Source organism: Acinonyx jubatus, chromosome A2 (genome assembly GCF_027475565.1).
Source record: "Acinonyx jubatus isolate Ajub_Pintada_27869175 chromosome A2, VMU_Ajub_asm_v1.0, whole genome shotgun sequence".
Taxonomy (NCBI): domain Eukaryota; kingdom Metazoa; phylum Chordata; class Mammalia; order Carnivora; family Felidae; genus Acinonyx; species Acinonyx jubatus.
Window position 1 is genome coordinate 71817425 of NC_069383.1, and position 25831 is coordinate 71843255.

Below are 25831 nucleotides of genomic sequence, written 5' to 3' on the forward strand. Positions count from 1 at the left end.
GCTGGACTAGGGCAGGGAGGGGGGTGCGGGAGGGGCGGGCTGCGCTGCCGGCGGCGGCTCCTCGGCTACCTGTGTGGCCCTTTGCCTGGCTCAGACCCCTGTGCAGGCCCTGGGGGGGGTTGGGGTCTCGTTCCTTGGCTCCTCCAGGATTCGCCTTCACTTTCTAAGGAGAGTTTCGAATGGAGTGAGTGTGAGGGGCTCTGCCCCCGCTGAGGTCCCTTCTGCCCGCACACCGTGGGGATCGCGCCATTTGTTTCTTTAATTCCTGGCAGAAGGCGAGCGGGCCAGAACTTGCGGGGCAGGTAATTCCGAGGCGTCCCGGGAATTCCGGACACGCGGCCGGCGTGGTGAATGCCCCGCCGAGGCCGCGGCGGCCGTGGGTTGGAGGCTCCCTAGGTCCTGGATTGCAACTCAATGGGGAAGGAAAGTGTGCCCCTCCCCTAGCCCCCTCCCTGCACTTTGTTGTGCGGAGGGCTGGGGGAGGTGGTGCGTTTGGCCCCTGATAAGACCAGGCCTTAAGCCGAAAGAGGAATGGAGCAGCCTCCTCTGCTACTTACTTCAGAGACGATCCAGGGAGTGGGAAAAGGTTCTGGAGTCCTGGCCCCGAGGACGCAGCCCCTTCTCTCTCACCCCCAAGGCTTGGCATTTACACCCCCCCTACTTCCAGCCTTTTTAAGACGAGGTTAAGTTTTGTTGAGGTTGAAATTAGTTGAAAATTTCAGGGCGAGTCACGGTCATGCTACCTTCTTCCCGAAGTTATTCTTTAAGGAGATGACAAGCTAAAGAGCGGCGAATACCCTTTTCTCCCACCCTTATGGTCCCGTGGGCGACTCCCCCTCCAGGGCCCCAGCGTTCCTCCACTCTCGAGTAGCGGGAGCCTCAGCCCTCCCCGACCCCCATGGGTTTCCACCAGGGAGGTCCTCCGAGTCGGAGAAAGAATTCCGTTTCCAATCCAGACTCCTTTACCCCAAAAAGACCATTTGTGTGTGCAAGTCGTTTTTAAATGTCTCCTCGTAGAAAAACTGAAAGTAGAAAGAAAGGAAGCAATTTCCGAGCAGATGTCTGACCACCCCTTCTCGCACACTCCCAGCATCGGGTTACAGGGTCCTGGGAGCCCCCACCCACATTCTGCAGCCCCACACCGATGGACCCACAGTCTCTCCACAGCAGCCTGGGTACGACCCCTGAAAGGCCCACGGCACCCTGGGAGCTCCCTGCACGTCCAGGCCCGGGGAGGTGGGGTGGGTAGCAGTACAACACAATGATGTAGGGATAAATATTAAGCCGTGACATTGACGTGCCCGGCACCTCCCCTCCCCCGCGCTCCCGGCACACTCTGGGCTGATCGGCACGCCCCCTCCCGTCCACTGCGTCCCGCGCCGCTCGCTCATCCCCGAGGGGCCCCTGCAACCTCTCCGCGCGAAGACGGCTCCAGCTCTGCAGGGAAAGAAAAGTAACTTCGCTTTTCTCGGAGGAACCAGGAAGGATTAAGCAGCCTGGGAGAGGGCAGGAGCGCACAGAGGGTAGCGACGGGGGCTTTTATGAAGGAGGAGGAGGGGAGTCTGCGGGGACCCGGAGGAAGGCGCTTGGGATGTCTGATTGCACTTTTTCTTGTCCTTCCCGTCTCTTCTTTTAGGTGGAATGATTGTGGACTGAGACGCGCTGGGGCATAGGCTATGTAATCGCCTCGGTGTCTGTGCAGAGGACTGCGCTTCAGGGAGGGAAGAGGAGGGATCGGCTCGCTCCTTGGCGACTCGGCAGGCGGAGTTTCGCGGCGGCACCGGGGTTGCGCCCGCCCGCGGGGAGGTCGCTCCATCCAGCCCCAGCAGCCGCGAGAGCCGGAGCGCGGGAGAGCGGTAGTCGGCGGGGGCGAGGGAGAGCGAGACCGAGCTCCGGGGCGTGAGGGAGCGGGCCGGGAAGTCCGGGAGGAGGCGAGCGGCGGCCGAGAGCGAGCCGAGCGCGCCCCCCGCCCGTCCCAGCGGCGCCGCGCCGGGCGGCGTCCAGACGGCATGGAGAAGGACGGCCTGAGCCGCGCGGACCAGCAGTACGAGTGCGTGGCGGAGATCGGGGAGGGCGCCTATGGAAAGGTGTTCAAGGCCCGGGACCTGAAGAACGGAGGCCGGTTCGTGGCGCTGAAGCGCGTGCGGGTGCAGACAGGCGAGGAGGGCATGCCGCTCTCCACCATCCGCGAGGTGGCGGTGCTGAGGCACCTGGAGACCTTCGAGCACCCCAACGTGGTCAGGTGAGCGGGGGAGCGGCGCCCTCGCCGTCGGAGGCCGCGCGCGCCGGGGGAGGGCCAGGGATCCTCGGGGCCGGGACGCTGCCAGGCCGGAGGGCGGCAGGGGAGGCATGGCGCGACCCGTTGCCCTTACAGAGTGAGAGTAAGTTATGTGGACAGAGCCGCAAGCCAGAGAGGGTGACCTTGCCAGACAGCGAGCAGAAAGACAAGTCAGGAAATGTGACCTGCGCAGGCTTCCCTGCCGCTGTGCAAGTTCTGCGTATTCTCCCTGCTGGCCCTGAAAGAGGGTCCAGGAAGTTGGGTGCCTTTTAGGGACAGAACGAGCCAAGCTGAGACGTGCCCTGCCAGCCCCCGCATAGTTTCCCTAGCCATTGGGGAATTTTTGAGAGGCTGAGAATAAGACAAGTAGCAGGATGCGGTGAAAATTGGGATGAGAATTTTCTTGGTGGAGCTTCGTTTAAATAAGGTTTAAAAATACAGAAGCATAAAAATATTTTTGCCAATCACATCCAGTTTTTCTTTAAAGTTATATAATGAAAAATAAGCATCAAACAGGGTGGCCTAAGAAACTTCTTCCAAAAATGTTGCCTATTAGTGTGTATTACTTTATGTCTCTGGGTCAGCATAATCTTTAGACTACTTCTCAAAAGTAGTGATGTTGAGTCCAAGATGTGGAATCTTTAGATTCCAAGTGTTCTGCTTTTGCTTTTTCTGGAGGAGTTGTGGCAAGTGGATGGAGAGACAGCATTTCTTAAAGCCTCTCCTGTGTGGTAACCAGTAATTAAAGTGTGTGTGACTACGATAATGGTGTTTTCTTAGTGATCCTGGAATTTCCCCATTGTGTGGTTGACATTGTGTGGTGTGTCATCCTTTTCTTTTCTAAGCAGATATGTGTAGTTTTAAGTAAAAAAGGAATGCACAGAAACTTGTACAAATTCGGGTGTGGTTTTACCTGTCAACTCTCAACCATAGTGTGTTGGAAAAAGGAGGTCTTGGGTATTCTTCCTGTCTTCTCATCTATGTGGGGATTCTGTTCAACAAATACATGCCTACTGTGTGCGCTTTGGATGAAATTATGTAAACAAACACAGCTAAATATTTTTGTAAAAAGTCCAGCAATTTAACATTAGTCATCAAAGTCAAGAGACCCAAGACTGACCTTTGAAATACCAAGCCCTCTAGAGACTCAGGGAGCCCAAGTGTCTACAAAATCTTCCTGGGAGGTTTTAACTTGTGTCCCCTTATCCTAGGCTGTTTGATTTGTGTGGTGCTTTGTTCCCAACACAGACTAAGCCTAGAAGGCTGCAAAGAATCATAAATACGTAAAAAAGGTAATAAATGGCTATGAAAATAGGACCCCCATTATACCTCTGCTTTAGCCAGTTGAGGAGAGGGGCAAAGGAAAATGAGACCAGGAGAATGAGTGTTTTAGGAAGTTGGGATTATACGTAACAGCAACAGGTGACCTTTTGTGCGTGTTTTCTTTGTTGCAAACCGACAAAAACTCTTCTGGTGAATCTTTGTGATGTTGGAGGGGAAAGGGGTGAGTACATTTTGTCCTCTGTAACTTAGGTATCTTCCTGGAAGAATCACTTAGGTTCTTCCCAGAATTTTAGGATCAAAGTTCTTGTTTTATTTTGTCTGTTGCCTATGGGGAGTGTCCAGTTTTTTACATGTAGATAAATAAAATACTGTCCTTCCAGCATAGAGGCATTATAGAGGCACTCCTGTGTAACACTATTTTTTACAAAGCACTATCCCTTTAACAGCAGGATGGTTGTTTTTGACATAGTGTTGGTAGATTTTGGCTAATCTATCTTATTCTCTTGATTTATACTCTTGAAATTGGTATGTCTTTAGAGATTTCTAACTGACCCGTGACTTGAATTCTGTACTGAGAAATTTCAGGAGGCTATACTCAAATTGAAGGTGAAGATATCTAAAGGTTTTCTAAAATTATTTTTACAGGTTAAGTGGTGATGATGATGCCTACCTCTTAAGAGTTGTGAGTAGGAGCTGAGATGGTGTATATGAGAGCAGTTTAAATTGAAAAATGCTTCAGGTGTCCAAGTGTTATTTGTTTTCATGCTGATTAGTGGGGCTGTTGCCTCCAAACGGGTTCCCAGTAAAATATCAGTTCACCTGACCGTTTCTATAAAGCAAATCATACTCAAACCCAGACATTAGAGGCTCTGGAACCAAGAAACTACTTGGATAGAACGAGCCTGTGGTTTGTCAGAAAAGACCCATCAGTCCTATGCCATGAAATTCAGTGGCACTTGAAAAAAAATTATTGATGATGTCATCTTCATGAGCTACATATCTCCATTCCATTTTGTTTCCTTCCTGTTTCTTCTCTTTGCCTCTGCCTTGGGGCAATCTTTGGTCCCCATGACTTCCTTAAGTAGACTAGGAATTCCAGATTTTGAAGGTTGCTAATATTTGTTCAGGCAGGGTTGGGAAATGAACTCTTCCAAGGGAGAGTTGTCAAAGTTGGACCCCCAAACCTGTGACTTATTGGTGCCCCACAGTGTCAGCTTTACAATGCTAGGGCTGGTTCTTAAAAGGTTTCTTAAAAGGACAGGTATCTCTGTAAGCGCCTTCAAGTCATAAGTAATTGGTCAGAATTATAGGCCCTTCCCACAGGTAGTTAAGCCTCAAGCTTGAAGGGGCATCATAAACATATTAGTTTTTTCAAACATTTAAGAATTAATTTTGATGGATTTGCCAGAAAGGCTGACTTGTTATTGCTGGCACTGATACTGCCTGTATGCACAGGGATAATGACTTGAAATTCTTGTTTACCTGTGCTGGATGTATCCCAGGCCCAGGCTTGATCAGCCAATCACTGTCTAGCCTGTAAATTTACTCTTATTTTACACTTGGTAATCCTAAATCCTAGAGCATTTGCCAAAATCAGACTTCTGTGTGAACCTATGTTGGAGCTTCTATACTCCACAAAGGAATCGTTTTACCTTCTGACCTAAATATATATAGGTTAAAATATATATATATGTTTAAGCAGCAGTCTGTTGATTCACCAAATATTTATTGATGGCCTATCATGTACCAGACACTGCTAGTTGTTCTTTTTTCTCTTCAAAAATTCACTTCTCTTTATTTCCATTGGCTTGTTGTGCTATGTTTAACTAGTTTTATGAAACAACTAATATTTGTAATGATTTAGTTATCAAGAATTTGCTGATTGAATAAGACAGCCAAAACACGAATCAGAATCAAATGCTTTTTATAAATTTTTTTAATGTTTATTTATTTCTGAGAGAGAGACAGAGTGTGAGCAGGGGAGGGGCAGAGAGAAAGAGGGAGACACAGAATCTGAAGCAGGCTCCAGGCTCTGAGCTGTCAGCACAGAGCCTGACGTGGGGCTCGAACTCATGAACCATGAGATCATGACCTGAGCTGAAGTCAGATGCTTAACCAACTGTGTCACGCAGGCGCTCCTGAATCAAATGCTTTTCAAAGATTAACTTTCACCTTAGGGACAGATGTACAAATAGATTGCTACAAGAAGATACTGACGTGTAACTAACAGATAAGAACATTTGGGCTCCATGTATTTAACAAGGATTAGGAAGAAGGACCTACTATTTAAAAACCATGGGGGTTAGGTGCTGGGAAAGATGCTTAGGTAAATCACTTCTCTCAAGTAATTCCCGGCCTGGTGTTTGAAGGAATAAGATGATCATCAAACCCTGATACTTGATGGTAGTGTGTCATTACAAAGATACTGGTAAGCGCTACCAGCCTTGTCCCCAGGTATTAAATTTGTTAGTGTAAGTGTAATTCAAATTCAAGTACTGGTTCAGAAACTCAAGGTGAATTTTCCGATTTTCTTTTTATTTTAAAAAATTTATTTAGGGGCACCTGGGTGGCTCAGTCAGTTGAGCATCTGACTTCAGCTCAGGTCATGGTCTTGCAGTTCGTGAGTTCGAGCCCCTTGTTGGGCTTTGTGCTAACAAACATCTCAGAGCCTGGAGCCTGCTTCAGATTCTGTATCTCTCTCTCTCTCTCTCTTTCCCTCTCTCTCTCTCTCTCTCTCTCCTGCTCCTCTGCTCATGCTCTGCCTCTGTCTCTCAAAAATAAAGTTAAGAAATTTTTTAAATTTATTTTTAATACTTCTTTATTTTAAGCTTATTTATTTACTTTGAGAGAGAGCATGCGAGCAGGGAGAGGGGCAGAGAGAAAGGAGAGAGAGAATCCCAAGCAGGCTCTGCACTATCAGCATGCAGCCCGATGCAAGGCTCGATCTCCCAAACCATGAGATCATGACCTGAGCTGAAATCAAGAGTTGGACACTTAACTGACTGAGCCACCCAGGTGCACCCAATTTTCTCTTTTTAAAGATCTTAGTCATGTATAACATAAAAAGAAAATAAAAATATTATTTTCTCTAGGAAAACCTAATCATTAATAGGGTAGAAGAAACCTGGCATGTTGATGCAGCAAAAAGCTGACCCTTCAGGTGGATTAGTTCATGGGAATCCTTCTGAATAGAAGTGTTATCTTGCAGATAAAGAATATGTTTCTTCGGGCTTGTTTTAGTGAAAGCAGGAAACACAGGAGTTTACTTTTCTTTTTAAGTTTCAGTATGTTAGAAGTAAGTTTGGTCCTTCCTTCTCTAAGAATTCCTTGAAAAGTTTCCAATTTATCAAGGTTATTTAATAAATAAGCATTTTCACAGTTATGTTCTGCCCATGCCTTGTTGCTGCAGAAGAATTTGGTAATGCTGAATTGTTGGCCTTGTGCTTATATTCTTTTTTACACAACTGTTACCACCCTGGAATTATTAGAATTTCCCTATTAAGGAGGAAATGGGTTACAGGAGGGAAACTTGTATAAACTTGAATATCTCTTGGTGTATTTCCCTATGTTTAAGACATGGACAAGTGAATATCTATGAAAACAGGTTCCTTGTTAAAAGTAAATTATCCTTTTTTTTTTTTTTAATGCCTCACTATAAATGATTCCTTAAGAATGTTTTTTCATATTGAAACATCTAATTCTTATGCTATGTCATTGCAAACTCAAGGGTATTAGAGTTGGAAAGACTTTGGAAGTCTTTCAGCCCTTTTATGGTATAGATCAAGAAACTAAGGCTCAGAGGTTAAGCAATTTGTCTATTGTGCCATTTTTAAGTGGTTGACTTGTTCTAAAATCTGAGTAGCAATTTTTAAAAAATTCTTTTTGTTTGTTTGATGGAAGAAGTTAAGCAAGTGAGTACATTTCTAGTTTGGAAAAAAAGAACTATATGTAGACAAAGGTAATGATTTGCCAGGAATAAATGACATATCAATTCAGGAAACTCCTGAATTCTATGGTGTGCCCTACTGAAGTTTGTCTGTAAAAAGTGATTATCTATTAAATTCTGCCATTAAGGAATTTGGGTAATAACTATGATCATATAAACAGCTATAGTTAAACAATAATGTAGGTTAATAATGTACTTAAATAAGTAATAATAGTGAATTCATTTTAAGGAAAACGATGGAAAAAATCTAAATGCTTGTCTGATGAATGAACTATCACATAATGTGGCTCTGGCATCTACTACCCATTTAATGAAATAAACACCATAGTACTTGAAAATTAGGCAGCATAACAACCTGGAGACCTATGAGCAAATATGGTACTAATGCTCCTTGAAGAACTGATCGCACTATTGCTTTATTTGTCATGAGGTTCAGTGAGCTTGTCTTCCTAGGAAGGAAATGTGTGAGTTTCTTGGCGTAATAGAACATGACAAATGAAATCTGGGTGCAGGAGGTTTGGTAATAGGACAAGGTAGTGTGCATGGTGTTGGGCTTTGTCCAGTGGCCAAGAAGCAGCATTGAAAATGGGCACTGGTGGTTGGTAGCAAGCGTGCCTACATAAAGGTCATCACCATCTGTGATGATCTATAGATGCTAAGTCTGCAGGTAGGTCAGCAGTCAGAGGGAGGAGTTTTATAAGAGACACTGGCCAGTTGTTTTAAATATCTCCAGTTTGCTGCCATACTTGCTTTTATTTTACTATCTGCACACATAGCTCTCTGTTGAGAAATGAAGTAAAAGTACCTTAAGACATGTGGCAAGGGGGCACCTGGGTGGCTCAGTCGGTTAGGCGGCTGACTTTGGCTCAGGTCATGATCTCATGGTTCATGAGTTCGAGCCCCGCGTTGGGCTCTGTGCTGACAGTTCGGAGCCTGGAGCCTGCTTCAGAATCTATGACACCCCCCCCCCTTGTCCCCTCTGCAGCTCATGCTCTGTCTCTGAAATATAATAAAATAAAAATAAATAAACATTAAAAAAAATTAAAAAAAAAAAAGACATGGGGCAAGAATCTGTGTGAGTACCTAGTAGTACCCTGGAGGTCCATTTGGGATAGGATAATTATCAAACATTTAGTAGTTTACCTAAATTTGGGCTACTGTTGTTGGCTTTGTCATTTAGGCAATGATTTTAATTTTTAATTCTTATTATCTGGCTTTCCTAAAGGATTTTAATGCAGTAGAATTAGAATTACAGTATATGGATTTTTGAATTGGAAGGAGTCTTAGATATAACCTAGTCCAAACCCCTTTGGTCTGTGTAGGAATTGTTTTATAGATATGTAAAACAATTGTCTTATTTTTAGTCAACTGTTTTATTCCACAGTTATATGCATTTTAGATCCAAATTGAGGATGTCCAAGGTTCAGACGCAGGTTTATATCCAATGTTTGCAGGACTCATGGTCATTGCATGTCAGAAAACTCCCATTGGGGGTGCCAGGGTGGCTTAGTCAGTTGAGCATCCTACTCCTGATTTCAGCTCAGGTCATGATCCCATGCCTCTGCCCCTCTCCCCACACTCGTGGCTCTCCTCTCTCTCTACAAACAATAAAAATTTTAAAAAGAAAACACTTCCTTGGGTTGTAAAAAGTGTTTTCAATTTAATGATTTTGCGTTTTTTCTGACTTGAGTACAGGATTATGTCTTTTATATCTATAAATAACAATGTCTGCAACCATGAGTTGCCCGGTATGTATTTCCTGAATGAATGAAGTAGAATAAATTAAATTATAAACCCCCAGATGAGAATTTCTCATCCTTTAGAGCTGGATACAGCATTAGCAAGTATTTCCGGCTAAACACTGGGAGATGATTGGGTATTAACTGCGATGCATCTGCACACCAAGACTGTTTAGTAAGAACCTTCAAATACTTCTTTCCATTTTTAAATTATACAAAACCCATGTTTTGTCTTCAGTACTAGCTTGGTCTTTGGTAGGATTTTCTTGTGTTCTTCCTGTGCATTTGCTACATGTATCCTCCAGGCAGACTGACTACTCTGTATATGCCCCTTGCCATCCACCTCTGCAGCTTTAATTAGGGTTGATTTCGGAATGTGCGCTCAGTGCTCTTCCCTGTACTACTGTTTCCACCTGTTGAAATGCTACCCATCCTTCAGAGCCAAGTTCTGATGCCACCCTTTTTTTGTGTGGTGTACTCCTTAATACCTACATTTGGATAAAATTTGTTTCCTTTGAACCTCGACATCTTTGAACTTCCTTTATGACATTTAGTATATGTCTGCCCTTTTAAATTATTACATCTGTTATATAAGATATAATCTTAATTTTCTGCTCCACTCACCCTCTTATGGTCCTCTAAGACCCAGAAAGTGTCTCGTGGTCATGTTCACTTACATTCTACGTCCAGTAGAAATAAAGTGAATAAATGAACACATGCATGAAATAATAGAAAAGAGGTTCAATTATTAAGGAGGGAACCATTTGGATTATTTCCATCAAATGAATATTAATACTAAGGAGTGTCAAATAAAGAGGGAGAAGGGATCTGTATATAGAATTATACTTAACTTGGTTTCCTGGGAATAATAAAAAATACTGAAAAGAGAACATTTCATTTTTGTTTTACTCCAATCTATATAGTTTATATTGAAGTGAGTTTCTTTTTTTTTTAATATGAAATTTATTGTCAAATTGGTTTCCATACAACACTCAGTGCTCATCCCAACAGGTGCCCTCCTTGATGCCCATCACCCACTTTCCCCTCCCTTCCACCCCTCATCAACCCTGAGTTTATTCTCAGTTTTAAGAGTCTCTTAAGGTTTGCCTCCTTCCCTCTCTGTAACATTTTTCCCCCTTCCCCTCCCCCATGGTCTTCTGTTAAGTTTCTCAAGATCCATGTAAGAGTGAAAATATATAGTATCTTTTTCTGTATGACTTATTTCACTTAGCATAACACTCTCCAGTTCCATCCAGGTTGCTACAAAAGGCCTTTCATTCTTTCTCATTGCCAAGTAGTATTCCTTTGTATATATAAACCACAACTTCTTTATCCATTCATTAGTTGATGGACATTTAGGCTCTTTCCATAATTTGGCTATTGTTGAAAGTTCTGCTATAAACATTGGGGTACAAGTGCCCCTATGCATCAGCACTCCTGTATCCCTTGGGTAAATTCCTAGCAGCGCTATTGCTGGGTCATAGGGTAGTTCTATTTTTAATTTTTTGAGGAACCTCCACACTGTTTTCCATAGCGGCTGCACCAGTTTGCATTCCCACCAACAGTGCAAGAGGGTTCCCATTTCTCCACTATTGAAGTGAGTTTCAAAATTTAAGTAATTTCCATAGTTAACTGTATAGTCGTGGACTTATAGATTGTACAGAAGACATCAACATTAGGAAGTGTGCATACATTCAGTAAAAGTTGAAAATGATTTGAACATTTTTGAATATAACAATGGAAGGTATTCTGAATCCATTAAATTGCTTGAATTATTTTGTTTTTCCCCCCACTAAATTTTAATATTGTTGGCTTTCTTTACTGGAAAAACTCTTAGGAGGAGGAAAATTAAGGAAAACTTTCCTAATATTTTCTAGAAGAATATCAGGATTCTGAGTTCATGAAAACTTTGTCTTCCACTCCATTTCATAATTTGTGTATAGAGAATTTGGATTCCACCTTGACAAACTGGTAGGTTTAGTTAAGTACTCTTCCAGCCAAACTAATTCCAATTCCTCAAGACCTACATGGTTGGGGGGTGTGTCTGTGTGTGTGCACGTGTGCGTGCACACGTGTACACACACGCATGTGTGCATGAGTATGTATCCAGAATAGTTGAATGCAAGATCATGGAAAGAAGGGACTGTGTTTGCTTGTTCCTTTTGCTGTATACTAAGCACTTAGCATGGCAGCTGGCATCTTGTAGCCCAGAATAAATATTTGTGAATGAATAAGTGTGTACAGTATGTACTACCTAGGAATTCAGAATTGATTTTTTTTTTAGTGAGAATTGGATAATAATGTCTGAAAGCATATGTAAGATCTATAGAATTGAACCAGGTATTTGTTGGTTATCTGTTGTATTCAACATTTTATTAAATATGATTGACTTACATCTTGAAATATTTATCAAAAAAGCGGTATTAGATCTGGAATTTATTTCAAAATGGGGTGCAGGTAAAGATAAAATAACTTTATCCTTGTTAAAACTGTGGTAGTTCATTGTTCTCTCTTCATTTGTATATGTTTGAAATTTTCCATCATAATCTTTAAAATGTTCCTACTCAGTGGAATAGTAGTCTGAGTACTTTCCTTTTGACTTCTTCCACCTGTTGCTGAGTGACCTAGAGTGAATTCCTTAATGTCTCTTCACTGTGGTTTCCCCACCATAAAATAGGAATTATTACTACTCTTTTGACTTTAGAGAGTTTCTATGATCAAATGAAGTTGTGTGTACGAAGATCAAAGTTACACGAATATCAGGTGTTTTTAACAAAACGAATTCTTGCCCTCAAGTTTGTGATTTTGTGGAGGACATGGACATGTACACAGATTTCTATATTGCAGATTGGTAGTATGTACTTTTATTTTTTTCACCTCACAGTGTGAAAGTATGAATGGAGCTAGGTATTTCTGAAAGGACATGTATTGGATTTGCAGTAATTATAGTAAAATACTGTCTTTAATCTGGGTATTGGTAATTGGTGTCAAGTTTACCCAGTGCTGTATCCTTTTCATTAATGGATTACTGCAGGAGGGTCCGTGGACAGAATGCTCCTAGGAACACATTGTCAAAACTGAAGGGAGCTTGATGATTTCTTTTGTATTTCACTATTCAAATTAAGGAGAGGTTGAATTCTTTGTTTGTTGTCTCTCTCTCTTTTAAAGATTTTGTTTTATTTTTTTAAATGTTTATTTTTGAGAGAGAGCAGGGGAGAGAGAGGGGAGACAGAGGATCTGAAGTGAGCTCTGTGCTGACAGCAGAAAGACCAATGCAGGGCTCGAATTCGAGATCATGACCAGAGCTCAGACTCTTAACCTACTGATCCACCCAGGTGCCCCTAAAGATTTTATATTTGCATAATCTCTTCACCCAACATGGAACTTGAATTCATGACCTGGAGATCAAGACTCTCACACTCTTCTGACTGAGCTTGCCAGGCACCCTCTCTCTCTTTCTGTTTTTAAATTTCAAGTCTGAAGTGGAATTATTCCTTTTTATGTCACACATTGGCATTTAAAAAAATGTTTATTTATTTTTGAGAGAGAGAGAGCATGAGCAGGGGAGGGACAAAAAGAGAGGGAGGCACAGAATCCGAAGCAGGTTCCAAGCTCCCAGCTGTCAGCACGGAACCTGATGTGGGGCTTGAACTCAAAAACCGCAAGATCATGACCTGAGCCGAAGTTGGACACCTAACTGACTGTGCCACTCAGGCGCCTCACACATTGGCACTTTTGCCTGTTCACTTTCTGAGGCTCTTCTTGGCGTGCCTGGCTTATGACATTTGAAATTCTGTTCCGTGTATGCTGCATTTATGTCATTAAGAACTTACATCCACAGAAAAGAAGCAGTTCTCTTTCAGCAGCACTAATCTCTAGTGATTTTTTTTTGCTTCCTTTTATTTCTGAGTAATTTCATAATTTCTGTTAGGTATTTCTAACAATATAAAACATTTATTTTTTTCTAAAATGCTTTATTTGTATAAAGTTGGGAACATTTACAGCAACAGAACCAGAGAAACAAAAGATATCTTTGCATTTCAAGGGTATGACTTTTAAATTTTAGGTATTTGGCTCTTGTCAATACATTTTTTAAACTTTTTAGTGGAAACCAAGAAGCTATCTGAATAGTTTCAAATTGGGAGTTTTAGATGATATCATCTACATTTCAACAAGTAGAATCACTTGAAGAAGTTATTAAGTAGTCTTGGGTAAAAACGGGTTGTTTTCTTGTTGAGCCAGGAAAAAACAGAGATTGAGAGCTTGGGCTAGAACGTACTCCCAGTGCTAATCATGAATGCAGTGTATTTAAGTGATGGAAGTCCCCCTTAAAGAACCAGAAAAGCATCCTTTCTTTGAAATAACACACCTTCACACATTAAGACACAAATAAAAAGTTGTGACACCCTGATAGTCATTACAGATTATTTTAAGCCCATGGGATTTAATCAGTGGTAATTTAGCTAATTACTAGTTCATTAGACTAGAACTTGGGGTTGTTGATGGCAGTTGGGTTCTCAACTAATAAACCAGTTAGTAAGGCAAAGAGAAAAAAAGTCTGTTTCAGAGGCATTATTCTCTATCCCTTAAATGTTGGCTGACTCAGAATGATGGGATTGATCTCAAGGAGAACCAGATAAGAGCATGGTTGACTCAGTGGTACCAATTCTAAATCCTAGAAAAACAGGACCTTTGCGATGAGTAAAGAGTAGTATTATTGTTTATGAAAGATGGTAGTTTTTTCCCCATCTTACTTGATAAATTAAAAGGTGGATTTATCATTAGGCAAATAGAGAATGGTCTAGTGATGTACCTTGTGATCTGAAAGGACCATATGTTTTCAAGGTGGGGCAGAAGATGAGCTAAGTTAAGGTAGAGATGAGAGATACAGTGAGGTAAAGCTACAATATGGTGATAGAACCTGGGATAGTTTATGTAAATCTGAAGTTTCTTCAGCTTCGAAATCTGAAACCCAGTGATCTGAAAGTAGATGAAAACTGGTATGTTTAGAAAGGCCTCAACCAGTACTTGCTGAAAAAGTAAACTCAGAGTATCATTCTTTAATTACATAATAATGAAATGGAACTTTATTTTCTGATTGCTTTTTCTTGGAGACCTTATTTTAACATTCTTCCTATTGTCCTTTGTGCCTAGCACTCAGATTGATGCATGACTTAATGTACAATGTATGCTTCCCATTAGAACATAAACTTCATATGGGCAGGAACTTTATTTTGTTTACTGTTTTATTCCTAATATCTAGAACAGTGCCTGGCACATAACTCAGTTAATATCTGTTGAGGGACTGACTGAGGGAATAGTTAAACTGTGACTAGAGATTACTCTTTTTACAGTAATTTTATTGACAGTAAAAATGTAAATTAACACCAAAATTTAGCAGTTATTTTTCTATTCACTTATTAGTATTGCACTTAATAGTCTTTAATAATTATAGTAGTAAATTGGATTCTGACTTAGGAAATCATTGAATAATTTAATGACTAGCAAGTAGATTGGATGCTCAGATATATCCCTTCTAAGCTAGTTCTTCCACTAATATTTTCATTTAAATTTATAAATATAACTTTAAATGAAAATATTAAGTGGTATCTTAAGTGGTTATGTCATTTATAGCAGAATTGATTTAGATGTTTTGATAGAAATTTTAAGATTGGTTTTAGATTCTCTGAGTTATGAGATTTTTATAAAAAGGATTCACATACCTTCTCCTAAAGAGTTTGACATAAGCTCTCAAGCCATTGTATAAATGACTATAGCTGCCCTTAGAAGTAATAAAGCCCAAGTGGCCAGTCCCATTGTGAACCTTGCCCCAGTACTCCTATTTGATGCTATAAGACCTTCATTTTCAGCTTAAATCAGTTGATTGTGATCATATAAGAAATCTGGCATTATTTAGTTATAACTGGCTATAAAGAAAAAACAATAATGATAAGAAGAGGGAGGAGGAGATGGGAGAGGAGGGAGGGAGTCAAGGAAGGAAGGGGAGAAGAAAAGGAAGGAAGGAAAAGGAGGAATAGAATAAGACTAGACTAGACTAGACTAGACTAGACTATCAGGTATGTTGCTAGGAGTTGTTACTAAAGTAGAATACCATAGGGCACCTGCGTGGCTCAGTCAGTTAAATGTCTGAGTCTTGGTTTTGGCTCAGGTCATGATCTCGTGGTTTCGTGAATTCAAGCTCCGTGTCAGGCTCTGTGCTGGCAGTGTGAAGCCTGCTTAGGATTCTCTCTCTCCCTCTCTCTCTGCCCCTCCCCCACTCATGCTGTCTCTGTCTCTCTCAAAATGAATAAACTTAAAAAAAATTTAAAGTGGAATACCGGGAGAAATGTTTGCAGTTTTTTAGTTAAAGCAATTATAGTTTTCTGTTAATTGTTTTGGTTATTATTGCCATGTAGTAAATTGCCCCCAAATTTAGGAGCTTAAAGCAACCATTTTCTTATGCTCAAAGATTCAGCGGGTGGGGAATTCTGACAGAACACAGTGAGAATGGTTATATCTCTGCTTCATGATGTCTGAAGCTTCAACTGGAGATAAAGTAGCAGCTAGAGGTTTGATTCACCTGGAGATGTCTTCACTCTCAAGTTTGTTGTTTCCTGTGGGCTGACTGACGTAGGAGAGGACCTGAACTGGGACTGTGGTCCCACCTGTATTTCCTGTGGTCTGGGGTTCCTCTAGCATCAAGGATTCAGAGTAGTTGGGCTTAAATGGTGGCTCATGGCTCCAAAAGCCAGTCATTGTCCTTAGGAACAGGCAGTGTCATTTCTCCCACATTCTGTTGGTTACAGGTGAGTTGAAAGAGTTATAGATTCCAGGGGAGGGGATGTGTATTATCTCTTATTGTAAAGAATGTTAAAGAATTTGTGCACCTCTCTGTTTTTTTGGTTTTTGTTGTTTTTTTGTAATTATGACATTAATTCTTGACGATTAGTACAGAAGATTTATGATAAAAAAGCAAGGCTCCTGCCCCATTTATCCCTACTCCCAGTACACAGGTACAGCTTCTTCTCTGTTTTTGGTGCTTCTAGTAGTGCCATCTGTTAATCTAGATAATATGCTGTGCTCTATTTCTTGATATTTAAACTTAGGATACCTATTGATTTCCTGCTCTGAAAGATGAGGATTTAGCTCATTGAATGCAACTATTTGTCTTCTTTACCTTTTGTTATATAGGGCTATTTTATTTCATATAATAATTTAAGATCATATCCTTAAACATCAATTTTTTGTTCTTTCATTTTTGGCAGTATCTCTTGATTCTCCATTTAGTAATACCCATTTAGAAGGGTATTTTATCCCCCTAACCTTTGTATTCCTTTTAACATTACAACTTTTGTCATTTACTTTGTTAAAGCTGTTAAAACATTTGAATTCTCTTCTGCAACCACAACTTTAGGTTCAGTGTTACAACTCTATGAAGTCAAAGGAATCTTTCTTTCTTAAATACAGACATCTGGATTCTCTTTTCTTACTCTACATCACTTTTTAAAAATTGTACTCTATTTTAGTGTATAGTATTTTTTATTTAGACCATGACATTTTTATACTGTTTGCGTTTTTCCTGGAGTTTACAATTGCCTTTCTATTTTTTCTTGCACTGTTGGCCTTTATCACAGCCTAAACTTTCTTTTCAAACACTTAATCATACCACTCATTTCTATTGAATTGCCTCATTTCCTGAAGTTTTCTCTGAAGTTTTGGTTTACTCTGGGCTAGTTATTTACTAAGTCTGATGAACAGTTGTCTTTCTGAGACTTTTTCACTGCCTCTCTAGGTTAGAGCTACTCATTCCTGCATCTTGGCCTTTCCTCTCTAGTGGTTCACACCCTCGTTTTGCTAGTGTATGTTTGCAAGTAACTTCCTAAGAAATTGTGTGTGGGAGATAAACTTGCTGACCAATTTGGAAACATTTTTATTGTCCTGCACATTTGATTATAGTTTGACTGTTTTTAGAAGTCTAGCATGAAAAATTTTACCACTGAACTTGAAAGCCATTGTTCTTCTGTGTTTAGTGTTGCTAATGAGAGACCATCTGCCAGTGTGATTTTTCTAATTAGTTTTCAGTAATTTTTTTGTCTAGGAACTGCTAGGATGTGTTCTTCAGAACTAAGTATCTATATGTGGTGCTTTTAAAAATTGAATTTGCAGGGCATTCTGTGAGATCTTTCTGTGTGCAGATTAGTTTCATTTTACTTTTAAAAATTTCTTCTTCATTCTATTCTTTCTTTCTGAGGTTCTCGTGTTAATCAGATATTTGATCTTTCAGTTGGGACCTTGAAATCTATTAAAGTTTAGTTTTACACATTGGATCTCTGTATGTGTCTTGCCTTCTTGTCCTCTGTTTTCTAACTATTCTTATTTGCTTTGGTTTGCTTTTTGTTTTGCTCTATATTCTAAAGAAATCTTCTCTATTATTTTCCAAACTGTCCATTGAATCTACTCTTGGCAATTATATTTTAACCTCAAAGCATCTTTTTTGTTACTGTTCTGTGCTTTTTTTTTTTTTGCGTTATTTTCTGTTTTATGGGTATACTATGTCCTTGAATTGCTCTAAATGTTTAAAAACTTCTCCATATTATCTTTGTTTTAGTAAATCTTTAGTTTTTAACTTTTTTTGTTTTCCTGTTGCTAGATGTTTTAAATGCCTGGTGATGTTTGCATGTCCTTTGCTTTTACTAAGAAAATCAGGTTTATTCATATATACTTTATATGTGGTCAAAGATATCCATTTTTAGCTCTCAGACCAAGGAGCCCAGGGGCAGTCCAGGGCCAGCCTGGCTACGTCAGGGGCCATAGATAATATGACCAGGACTACTTGGGCACCTAGGTGCCCAAGAGAACCCCAGAACAAAGCAATAGTCTAGGCCTAAGACATGAGGGATCCGGCAGTTCAAACAACAGCCAACCTTTCCTAGAGATCAGGGCAAAATGTGGATCAGGAGGTCAGAGAGAGGAGCGGTCAGGCCCCCTGAGTCATTTAGTGGTATTGCCAACAGCTCCTGGCCCATGTGGAATCTTCCACGTGGTTCCTATCAGAGAACCGGTTCAAACAACCCATCAGCGTCAACATGTACCTGCCACGTGCAAGGCACGGGTTCAGAGTCTGGGTGGCAAACAGAAGAATGAAATTGGACCCCGCTTGCCAAACACATGGTGACCCCAGGTCCTCAGCAGGCCACAGCATGGAGCAGGCCCTCTGAGAATGGTTCCTGAGGTGGCAGTCGGCACCATCAACATGAGGCTGGCTTTCTTTTGCCAGGACACAGCCTCTACCTACCCTCCTATTCCTTCCAATGAGGGTGTCTTCTTCAACCCATCTAGATGCCTGGAAAACTCACATGCATCCTTCATGAGTTAATCCCTTCTGGGACACTACTGCCCACTCCTCGTCATTTTGCATTTGTTCCAACCATTGCTCTGGTTGCCTTGTGTTGTGAGGTGACTTATTTTTTATCTCTCCTATCAGATGATGGGATCCTCAAGATCTCTGATTTCCCCACAGACTGACTTTTATTAAGTGCCTCTGTGGACCAGATGCAGAGATAGGTGCTTCATGTATACTGTTGTTTCACAGTTTCCTGCAATATCATTTAGATGACCGAAATATATTTCTCGTATATGTTTGGCTTTGATCATGGTTCCTGGCTCATTAGCTCCCAAGCCCTTGGAGCTCCCTGAGTAATAAGAGCAATGGGAACATGCTTTTGTTACAATATTTGCTCTCTAGTCCTCAGTTCTCAAAATCACTTCAGAGAGTAAAGGTGGAATGGGTGTCTTATTATTCATAACAAGCTCCTTTCTACTACAATTGGGTTTCTCTTGATGAGGTGACTCTCAGAAAGCACCTAAGAATGGGGCCTGGTTACCAGGGGAACCAACTAGGATTAGAGGGGTGGAACTTTCCATCTCAAGCCCTGATTTCCAGGGAGGGGAGAGGTACTAGAGGTGAGTCCATCACCAATGGCCAATGATTTCATCAATCATGCCTCTGTAATGAAGCCTCTATAAAAACCCCAAAGGAAGGAGTTTGGAGAGTTTCCGGTCTGGGAAATTAGAATGCACTCATGTGCTACCATGTTGGGCCCCAAACTGCATGAGGACAGAAGCTCCTTTGTTTGAGACTTCTAACTATATATCTCTTTATTTGTCTGTTGATACATACCCTTTAATTTTGTTAATTAAAGTTTTTAATTGTAATTGAAAAAATCCATTAAAATTTTTTTTTCGTGTTTATTTATTTTTGAGAGAAAGAAAGACAGAGTGTGAGTGGGAAAGGGGCAGAAAGAGGGGGAGACACAGAATCTGAAGCAGACTCCAGGCTCTGAGCTGTCAGCACAGAGCTCGACACAGGGCTGAAACCCATGAACCAAACCCATGAACCATAAGATCGTGACCTGAGAGGAAGCTAGATGCTTAACTGACTGACCCACCTAGGTGCCCCAAAGACATCCATTTTTTTTTAATTTTTTTTTTAACGTTTATTTATTTTTGAGACAGAGAGAGACAGAGCATGAACGGGGGAGGGTCAGAGAGAGAGGGAGACACAGAATCTGAAACAGGCTCCAGGCTCTGAGCCATCACCACAGAGCCTGACGTGGGGCTTGAACTCACGAATCGCAAGATCATGACCTGAGCCGAAGTCGGACGCTTAACCGACTGAGCCACCCAGGCACCCCGAAAGACATCCGTTTTTAATAGTGTGTTTTTTTGTGAGTTCTGACAAATTTATATACCTACATAACCACCATCACAATCAAGATCTTAAATACTTCATCACCCCCAAAAGTTCCCTCAGACTCCTTTATAGTCCATCTCCTCCCCCTACCTGGACCCTTGGGAACCACTAATTTTTGTGTCATTATAGATTATATTTGTCCTTTTCTAGAGTTCTGTGTACATGGTATCAGACAAGATTGGGTTCTTTTGTATCTGGCTTTCATCGCTAATTTTGAAATTCTTTCATGTTGACTGTATCGGTAGTCATTCTTTTCCAGCATATGGGTTTGCCACAATTTGTATATCCATTTGCATGTTGACAGTTATTTGTGTTTCTTCTAGTTTGGGGCTGTTATGAATAGTGCTGGTATAAACATTTATATACAGGTCTTTGTGTTGGTAAGACATATGCATTCATTTCATTTGCATAAATACCTAAATGTGGTTTGCTGGATGTATGGCAAATGTGTGTTTAATTTTTAAGCTTATTTATTTATTTTGAGAGAGAGAGAGGGAGCGAGAGTGCAGGAGTAGGGGAGGGGCAGAGAGAGAGGGAGAGAGAATCCCAAGCAGGCTCCAGGCTGTCAGCACAGAGCTCAATGTGGGGCTCGATCCCACAAACCATGAGATCATGACCTGAGCTGAAATTAAGAGTTGGATGCTCAACCGACTGAGCCACCCACATGTGCCTTTTGTGTTTAATTTTTAAAGAAATTGCTGAACTTTTCCAAACTGGTTGTGCCAGTTTACATTTCCACCAGCAATGTGTGAAGGTTTCATTTGATTTGCATTCTATTCAACTCTTGGTGTTGTCAGTGTTTTTAATTTTAACCGTTCTATATTAGGTGTGAACTGATATTATATTGTGGTTTTAATTTGCATTTACCTCATGACTAATGTTGTTGAACATCTTTTCATTTGCTTACTGGCAATTCTCTTAATTTCCTTTGGGAAGTATCTATTCAAATATTTGACCATTATTTAAAGCTGGGTGTATTTAAAGCTTGTTGTATTATGAAAGTTATTTATATTTTCTGGAATAGTCTTTCACCAGATACATGTACTGCAGATATTTTCTCCAGGTATATGGCTTGCCTTTTTCTTTTCCCTTTGTTTTTTCTTTTTAATGATCTCTCTCAAACAGAAGATTTTAATTTTTCCGAAGTCTGATTTATCATTTTTTTTTCTCTTAAGGTTTGTGCTTTTTTATATCTCATCTAAGAAATCTTTGCTTACCCTAGAGGCACATAGATTTTTTTTCTCTTATTTTCTTCTAGAATTTTATAGTTTTTGCTTTTATGTTAAGTCCATAATACATTCAAGTTAAATCTTTGTGTGTGGCTTGAGGTAAAAGAAGTTCATTTTTTTCTTTATATAGATATCCAGCTGTCCCAGCACCATTTGTTCAAAAGTCAATGCTTTCTTTATTCTGAATACATTGGCAACTTTGCAAAAAAATCATTTGCCCATGTATATACATTTGGGTCTATTTTTGGACTCTATTCTGTTCTACTGCTTTATATATCTGTCTTTTTGCCACTGCCATGGTGTTTTATTTACTGTAGTTTTACAGTAAGTCTTAAAGTTAGGTAGTGTAAGTTTTTCAGCTTTGTTCTTTTTGAAAATTATTTTTTGCAATTTTACCTTTGGAGATTTTGCTAAGAATTTTTACGTCTATATTTATGAAGGATATTGTTCTGTAATTTCCTTTTTTAATAGTGTTTCAGATTTTGGTTTTGAGGTAATGCTGGCTTTAAAAAATGAGTTGATAAGTGTTTACAGCACCACAAAGATTTTCTGAAATATTTCCTGTAGCATTACCATCAATTCTTTCTTATACATTTAATAGAATTTACCAATGAAGTTATCTGGCCTAACATTTTCTTTATGGTCAGGTTTAAACTACAAATTCTATTTCCTTAACAAACATGGGGGGCCCTATAGGTAGAATCACTTCTTGTAGTTTATTTTTCAAGGAATGTGTGTTTCATGTAGGTTTTGAGTTTATTAGTATACATTCTTGATCTTTATTCTCTTATATTTTTGTCTGCAGAATCTGTAGTGATGCCCTCTTTTTCATTCTTGATACTAGAAATTTGTATGTCCCCCCACCCCCATTTTTTTTCTTAATCATACAGGTAGAGTTTTGGCAGCTTTATTGATGAAAAATCAGTTATTGGTTTCATTAACTTCCTTTATCCATTGTCTAGTCTATATTTACTTTTATTTAATTGCCTTTCCTACTTTGGGTTTCATTTACTCTTTTAGCTTCTTAAAATAGAAACTTAGCTCATAGATTTTAGAATTTTCTTCTTTTCTAATGTAAGCATTTATGTTGTTTTATTCGCTTCCCACACGTTTTAGTATATTGTGGTTCTGTTTTCATTCATTTCAAAATATTTTAACCTTTTGGTGATTCTTCTTTGAGCCATGGGTTACTTAGATTTGTGTCCTTTGATTTTCAAACATTCCAAAATGTATAAGATTTTTCAGATACCTTTCTGTCTAATTAAATTCTGTTGTGATCAGAAAACAACTCTATATGCTTTTAATCCTTTTTAAATTTATTAAGACTTCTTTTGCTCCAGGTAGTTTATCTTGGTACATTTACATTTGATTCTTTTTAAAATAATTTTCCATTTCCTCCCTCATTATGTTCATGTTTTCCTTTAGGTCTTTGAGCATATTTATTATATTTATTATAATAGTTGCTTAATGTCTTTAGTATTATATAATCTTTGTCTTTTCTGGGTCTGTTTATATTGGCTAAATTTTCTCCTGGTAATCTGCTACATTTTCCTTTATGTCTGCATGTTTAATACTTTTTTATTGGATGCCAGACATTATGAATGTTATATTGTTGACCGCTGGATTTTGTTCTATTCTTTTAAAGAGTGTTGGACTTTGTTTTGAGGGGCTTGTGGTTCAATTTGATCCTTCCAAGGTTTAATTTTACTTTATTTTGGTTTGTTTGTTTTTAAAGTTTATTTATTTATTTTTGAGAGGGAAAGAGAGAGAGAAAGAGCATACATACCTACATACACACATGAGTATAGGAGGGGCCGAGGGGGGGAGAGAGAATCCCAAACACTGATAGTGCAGAGTCTCACATGGGGCTCGATCCCCCAAACCACGAGATCATGACCTGAGCCAAAATCAAGAGTTGGAAGTTTAATCAACTGAGCCACCCAGGCACCCCCGGTTTTTTTCTTTTAATGGGGAGGACATCTAGTATAGGCTTTACTTTAGGTCTAATGTAGGACCATTCATTCCTCTCTGGCTGGTGGGAACTAAAAAGATGTCTTCCCTTTGTGAGCTCTAGGAATCATTCAGTTTACAATTTTCTGGTAGTTGTTCTTTCCTCAGAAGCAGTTTTTGCCTGGTCTTCTGCAGTTCCACATGTGTAGGATTCAATAGATTGTAGATTTCTGAAGATTTCTGTAGATTTCTGAAGCTCTATTTTTGGGTGGCTTTTTTTTTGCTTTGTCTTACGAATTTTAGTCACCTCACTCTCCTTCTTAGCTCTGATCTCTTCCTGCTCAACTAAGTGATATAGTCCTCACATTGAGTTCCTCCTCCCTGTGCCTGTCTGGAGGTCTGGAAACTGCCTCCACACAGAAAGCCAGCAGGACAGCTTGGGGCTCCCCTCATTACTTCTCTTCTCTCAGGAACACAGTTCTGTACTACCTGTAGTCTGGTATCTGAGAACAGTTATTTCATATATTTGGCCAGTTCCTAGCTGTTTGTGACAGGTAAGTCTGAACCCTCTTGCTCTCTTACTGCCTTGTATATCCATTAGTTTTTATAAAAACTGGGTATCTGGTATGGTTGTTAAATAAGACTTTTTTCTCCTTTCTTGATCTCATTTCTGAGTAGAATTTCTGGGAGGCTCATTTGGAGTAGGGACTCTTGGGGGGAGAGTATCTTTTATCAGGCTTTACTTTTGAGTGAATGGGAAAACTGGCTGTCAGGATTAGATCCCCCAAATGCCATAATAAGAAAGGTTTTATCCCAATATCTGTGTTCTGGGGATGCTGACCACCGCAGTTACCTGGTACAGACCTTCAGTTGACTCCCCTGCTTGGGCTGCGTTTCTTTCTCCCTTTCTCCACCACACCTGCTGGCTCAATCCAGCTCCTGCTTCCTCCACAGCGCCCTCATAGCTTATTCCAAGGCAGTGGCCTTCCCTTCAATAAAAATATTTGAGCATGCCACTTCTACTCACTGACTTAGAGAAATTATATCCATATACATTTACATATGTTAAAAAATAACGGTTCTTATAATTAGAAGATATTTTCTTAATATGGTTCCTGAATTACACGTTTGCCACTTTGGAGACCACTGTCTTTTTGGTGACTTTCTCTGTCAATTTCCTCCGTTAACTTGCTTCTATTTATTTTTGGTTATCCAGAAAATCTACTCAACTCTTAATTTTTTGATGATACCTTTCTTTACTTATGGGTTTTCTTTCTTTTACTTCGGTAGTATCTTAAAGACTAGAGGCAGATGTTTGTGTTGGTCTGCCATTTTGAACGGGAAGTCCATCTGATATGTTTCTGAAAACAAATTTTTAAATAATTAAAATGTCATTATTTCTTACAGTTTAGTTTGCTTTCCTGAGTGGGAGCAGAAGGATGGAGCTAAATGTAGTGGCCTGAGAATTGCTTATAACCTTCAGGAAGTTTTATTAATGTAGCAGTCTTTACATTTGGATATGTTGAAAGTAGTGTGACTCAAGGAAGTAGCCCGCAGATTTCACCAGGAGCAAACAAAGTTGAAGAACGTGCTCTGTAGACATATGGAGTTCATGTGAGATAGACTTCTCTTCTATTTTTGTGACATTCCTTAATTTTAGCAACAGTCTAATCACCTGGAAAAGAGCCATGAATGTAGAGGAAACATTTTCACAGTCTCCTAATGGCACCTGGTTATCTACCATCATTGTTATTTCTAGGTTTTCATATAGCATCCCAATAGCTAGTGTAAACCCATGACAAGCAATAACTACTTTGACATCATTATTGGGAATGTTAGTCAATTGATTTTTCTTAAGAGAAACAAACTGAAAAGATAAGCCCACTATGAATTAATTCTTTGTAGGAATTTCCCATGTCTGATGATTTAAAAGAATAAATTCTGCATGTAAATGAATCATTACAAGCTTAATTGAAGCTTGTTGGATATTCAAGATTACTCACTGTGGTGTGTTTCTGATGGAGACAGGAAGTGAAAAAGCAAAGTATGAGATTTTTTTTTTGTGCATGAAGTCTCAGCCAGTCTTTTAATGTTTCTCATTGAGGCTTTGGTCTCTAGGGTAAATGACTCAAGGTATCTATTGCTGCTTAGCTGTTTTTAAGGGGGAATTTCCTCCCACAGTCCTCCCCTCCCCAAAATAGCTAATTATATACTGGAAGTTTCAGTACATTGTTCACAGTTTGTGAAGTCAGCATATTTCTGGAAGCTCACTGTGAATGTAATTCTTAGCTGTACTGATGCTTTTGTTTCTCCATCTCTGCAGCCAGCACTGTACTGTAAGGACACAATTCTATCGCTATTTTTTCCTTCACATTTGATGTGGTAGTTTGCATACAGCTGCAGAGTAGACAGTTACCTTTGAAAGGAACATTTGGCTGCTCTAATTTGATTAAAGAAAACCACCTCAATCATTTCTAGACTGAGAACGTTTTCATTTTAACTTGGCAGTAGGAGTTGGGAATGTACTCACTGCACTTAGATATGTGGGGGAGCAGTCAGGGAACAAAACCAACTGCTCGAATGGAGAAAGCTTTGGTGCAACTTTTTTTTTTTTTTTTTTTTTTGAGGCAAGCGGTGTTTTATAGGATTGAT

The 25831-nt window shown here is 40.0% G+C and overlaps 1 protein-coding gene across 4 annotated transcripts in view; it reads left to right on the forward strand.

The window, feature by feature from the left end:
• CDK6 (cyclin dependent kinase 6) overlaps positions 1 to 25831 on the forward strand; it is a 256288-nt gene that overhangs the window by 1617 nt on the left and 228840 nt on the right. Inside the window, exons 1-2 of one of the 4 annotated variants that reach the window (XM_053218457.1) lie at positions 105 to 302; positions 1637 to 2242. In XM_053218457.1, the coding sequence (XP_053074432.1) occupies positions 2010 to 2242 (233 nt within the window). In that variant the 5' untranslated portion in view covers positions 105 to 302; positions 1637 to 2009. Of the gene's footprint in view, positions 1 to 104; positions 303 to 399; positions 1524 to 1636; positions 2243 to 25831 lie in introns of those variants that run through there. The other 3 variants (XM_027071884.2, XM_053218456.1, XM_027071885.2) reach the window with 3 other exon arrangements.